This window comes from Malurus melanocephalus, unplaced genomic scaffold (genome assembly GCF_030028575.1).
Source record: "Malurus melanocephalus ecotype Western Australia unplaced genomic scaffold, MMel_1.1 scaffold_1148, whole genome shotgun sequence".
NCBI lineage: Eukaryota > Metazoa > Chordata > Aves > Passeriformes > Maluridae > Malurus > Malurus melanocephalus.
The window spans coordinates 4,085-8,147 of record NW_026624380.1 but is presented as its reverse complement, the minus strand read 5'-3'; the positions used below and the strand labels follow the sequence as shown (position 1 = coordinate 8,147).

Here is a 4,063-nt window from a genome sequence, read left to right as displayed (position 1 = left end):
GGCTGGGAATGGCAGAGACTCCTGGGAAAGCTGCACATTTTTACTCCACCCTAACATCATCCCTTCCCCGTTGTCATCACCTCTGCAGGATGAGAACACGGATAAAGGGGAAGAGGGCAATGCCTGCTCTGAATTCAGGGAAACTGAGGCACAGGCAGATCGATCTACTCTGCAAGCTCGTGTTGAGGGGGGTGTAGGGATTGATCCCAGCTCCTAAAGCCTCCCACAGCCACCACCCAGCCCATCCTCACCGCTTTGGTGCACTGCACRTCCTTCCCCAGCAGCCAGTTGAGCTCCAGGTTGCCCTCGCCCTGGTAGCAGGACTGCAGGCGCTCCTTGATGTGGGTGTTGACGGTGCTGATGGGGAAGGCGCAGAGCGCCGAGTCRTCGGGCGGGTGGTGGTACTGCTTCTGCCCCTTGGAGAAGATGGCAAAGAGCACATCCTCCTGCGCTGTGATGTTGAGAGCCCTGGCCAGCACCTGCCCTGGCTTGGACAGGTAGGCAGCCTGCAGCAGCCGGTACTCGGTGTCACCCTTGACGCAGCCGAAGGGCAGCGACACGTACGAGTGGAATTTGGGGTCGTCCTTGCACAGGCGCACGATGCGCGAGGTGTAGAAGAGGTCGCTGGCAGAGTTGATGGAGACGCCCTCGGGGGTCTCCGGCTGCACCGTCAGGAAGTAGACRAAGTTGCCGCTGGCGAAGCCGTAGATGTAGAARATGTCGAAGTGTGACACCAGGGCCAGCGTGTCCGAGGGGATTTTGATGAGGGACGAAACGAAGTCGCTGTGGAGCTCGTAATCCAGCATYGCCGACGACTCCGGGTCGCGGGGCAGCTTGCGGCTGGACAGGGTGGGGAAATAATCCTGCTTGCCGTCCACGGCCGTGCCGATGAAGAGCTTCCCGTCCTCGCCCTCGGAGCGCACGATCACGCCGTACATGGTGCCCGTCTTGTTGACGCTGGACAGGTAATGCTCCTTCTTGTGCGAGGGCTCCACCAGGATGAAGAGGTCGTCGAGGCGCAGCAGCTTGCACACGCCCTGGTAGAGGCTGCCGCACGCCAGCAGCCGGTTCTCCGAGTAGTCGATGATGAGCAGCTTGTTGACGTTGTTGGTGAGGGTGAGGATCTCGCTGCACGGCTGCACGATGAGTGGCGGGTAGCAGGATTTGTTGTCCTCCTCGGGGCCGGTTTTGTGAGCCACCAGGATGGTCAGGTTCCCCGAGAGCTTGTAGACCCTGTTGGTGGCCCCCAGGTAGACCGCCCCGGTGCCGCGGTGCACCGTCAGGTGGTTGAACGTCCAGTCGCGGTGCTCCGAGTGGAACGTGGTGAACGAGGCGTTGCTGGACACGTTCTGGGACAGTGACACCAGGAAGAGRCAGAGCAGAGCCACTGACCGGCCATCAGAGTCCAGTACCCGAGGCCATCTCCTCCTCTGCTCCATCCTGGGAAAGGCGAGCTCCGCGTCCCCCGCGCGTGTCCTGAGCCCCGGCAACGTCCCTCACATGGTTCTGTGGAGACAAGAAACCACCCAGAGCGAAGGATTAGATCCCGTGCGCCCTGCAGATAAAATTCGAAGGAGCCTTTCTAATTACACAGTCCTTGAGATAAAGCGAGGATGTCTCCAAGCACAGCCCGAATTAAGCAAGTCCTCGACTCACTGGTGAGCAGCTCGGTGTTTTTTGCTGCTACTTTCAGCCCCTGCATGTTAATTTGTGGGGTGGTTGGGCTGTGGACAGCGTGCTCTACTCAGCCAGGGAGGGCAGAATCGTCTCCAGCCCGAGACAAAGCCTACAGCTCACATCCATCTGCAACCTTGGCTGAGAGGATGTCTCCYGCAGGGTGTGTGGCTGGAAGCAGCAGAGGAAATAGGAGCTGTTCTTTACCTTTAAAGCCTCTCTGATTTAATTTGGAAACCCGAGGAAGGAGCCCCGTGCAGACAAGTTCACTGAGCACACACACACTGAAGGTGCTGACAYCTCCTCAGAGCCAGCAGTGCCTCAAGCAGGTGCTTTTCAGGCAGAAGCTCCTTCAAAAGGTGCTTTCCTGCCAAAAAGCAGCTGCCACCACKGTGTGAGCACACGGTCAGGTCCCATCAAAGCCTCCAGCAGTCCTCTGGCACGGAGAGAGCACCAGCCTGGAGCAGCATGCTCAGCCTGGCCAGGATGGCCACGGGAAACCACCACAAAGCTCTGCTTTACCCCAAATTACACATTCCTTTGTGTTCCAGGCTGGGCAGGCAAAGGAACCACGTCAGAGCCATCCTGCAGGGTCTCAGGGTCCCCCCAGCCCTGGGAAGAGGCTGAGGATGAGCCCCCATCCTGCAGCCACCCCCTTGCAGTGGGGCCAGGCCCCATGGAAATCCCTGTGCTCGGCAGATCCGAGCCCCTGCCCCGGGTTCTGTCCCCTAATCCATGCTCAGATCCCCCTGATCTGCTGGGTGCTGCTCCTGGTTTGATATTCGGAATGATTCCCAGCGCTGCAAAGCCCCCCTGAGCTGGGGAGTGTCACCAGGAGCCCCCCCGAGCTGGGGAGTGTCACCAGGAGCCCCAGTGTCACCAAGAGCCCCCCCTGAGCTGGGGAGTGTCACCAAGAGCCCCAGTGTCACCAGGAGCCCCCATAGCTGGGGAGTGTCACCGAGAGCCCCAGTGTCACCAGGAGCCCCCCTGAGCTGGGAGTGTCACCGAGAGCCCCAGTGTCACCAGGAGCCCACCCTGAGCTGGGGAGTGTCACCAGGAGCCTCTCTGAGCTGTGAGTGTCACCAGGAGCCCCCCTGAGCTGTGAGTGTCACCAGGAGCCCCCCTGAGCTGGGGAGTGTCACCAAGACACCCCTGAGCTGTGAGTGTCACCAGGAGCCCCCCCTGAGCTGGGAGTGTCACCGAGAGCCCCAGTGTCACCAGGAGCCCCCCCTGAGCTGTGAGTGTCACCAGGAGCCCCAGTGTCACCAGGAGCCCCAGTGTCACCAGGAGCCGCTCCTTAGCCTTGTTCCTGCCGGCAGCCGGAGACGGCTGCTCCTCAGAGGTGACAAAGGAGCGCTGTCCCCGCGCTGCCGCCTCCGTGCCGCTGACAGGAGACACGACAGGAGACAGGGAGCCCTAATGGGTTTCTCACTGTGCTCAGGGAGGCATTTCCCCGGCTGTTCCCATCTCCCTGCCGGGCTGTGCGCTCCCATCTTTGGCCGAGGCCGTTTCTGTGTCCCAGGGAGGACACAGACCCTGCCCCGTCCCCGCTCGGTGGGGACAATTTTTTTTCCCCCACAGCACCAGGGCACTCCCCAGCTCTGCACATTGAATTTCTGAGTGAACATCTCCATCATCAGCTCCCTGAGCTCGGAACCTTTCCAAAGGACACAAATCAAATGTTCCCAAGGACCCGACGGAGGAAGACTCTCCATGCTGGTGACACATGGTGGGCAGTGACATCTGGGCACGAGGGGCTCAGAGTAGCTTTGTCTGGAACCCCAAAGGGCCCCAAAATCTGGGACATGATCCTGTACAGGCTCTGCTCCGAGGGAAGCCCCAAAAGGGAGAGATCCTGCACAGAACAGGATGTGTAAAGCGAATTGTGGGCTCAGAGAGTGGGGAGGGGTTGGCAGATGTTGCCAGCTGTGGCTGCCCCATCCCTGAAGTGCCCAAGGCCGGGCTGGACGGGGTTTGGAGCCAAAGGGACCGTGGAAAGTGTCCCTGCCCTTGACAGGGGGTGGCACTGGATGATTTTTAAGATCCCTCCCAGCCCAAACCATCCAATAATTCCCCGTGGAGGAGGCCAAACACCTGGGGAGTTAAACACCAGCAGAACGGGTGATTTTAACTCTGATCCTTAATACCATTTGATCATTAATTTTCTCTCTCTCTCTCTTTTTTTTTTTTTTTTTTTTTTTTTTCTGAAGAGAGTTTTAAAATACAGCCTCAGAAGCAATCTGCAGCTATTAGTAACGCAAGGTGAAAGCGAGAGTAAATTCAGGGACACAATATAAACCCAAGCAGCTGAAAGGCCTCAATTAGGCTGAAAGGAGTTATCTGGTATTTAAATAATTATTAGATTGAAGGAATAATCACAGGTCTGAGC

The 4,063-nt window shown here is 58.4% G+C and overlaps 1 protein-coding gene across 1 annotated transcript in view; it reads right to left on the bottom strand.

The window, feature by feature from the left end:
* LOC130586366 (plexin-A2-like) overlaps positions 1-1,501 on the bottom strand; it is a gene marked incomplete at its 3' end in the record, with an annotated part of 10,288 nt that extends 8,787 nt beyond the window's left edge. Inside the window, exon 1 of the mRNA XM_057387152.1 lies at positions 252-1,501. Within this exon, the coding sequence (XP_057243135.1) occupies positions 252-1,439 (1,188 nt within the window). The remainder of the gene's footprint in view (positions 1-251) is intronic.
* Positions 1,502-4,063: the final 2,562 nt, after the last annotated feature.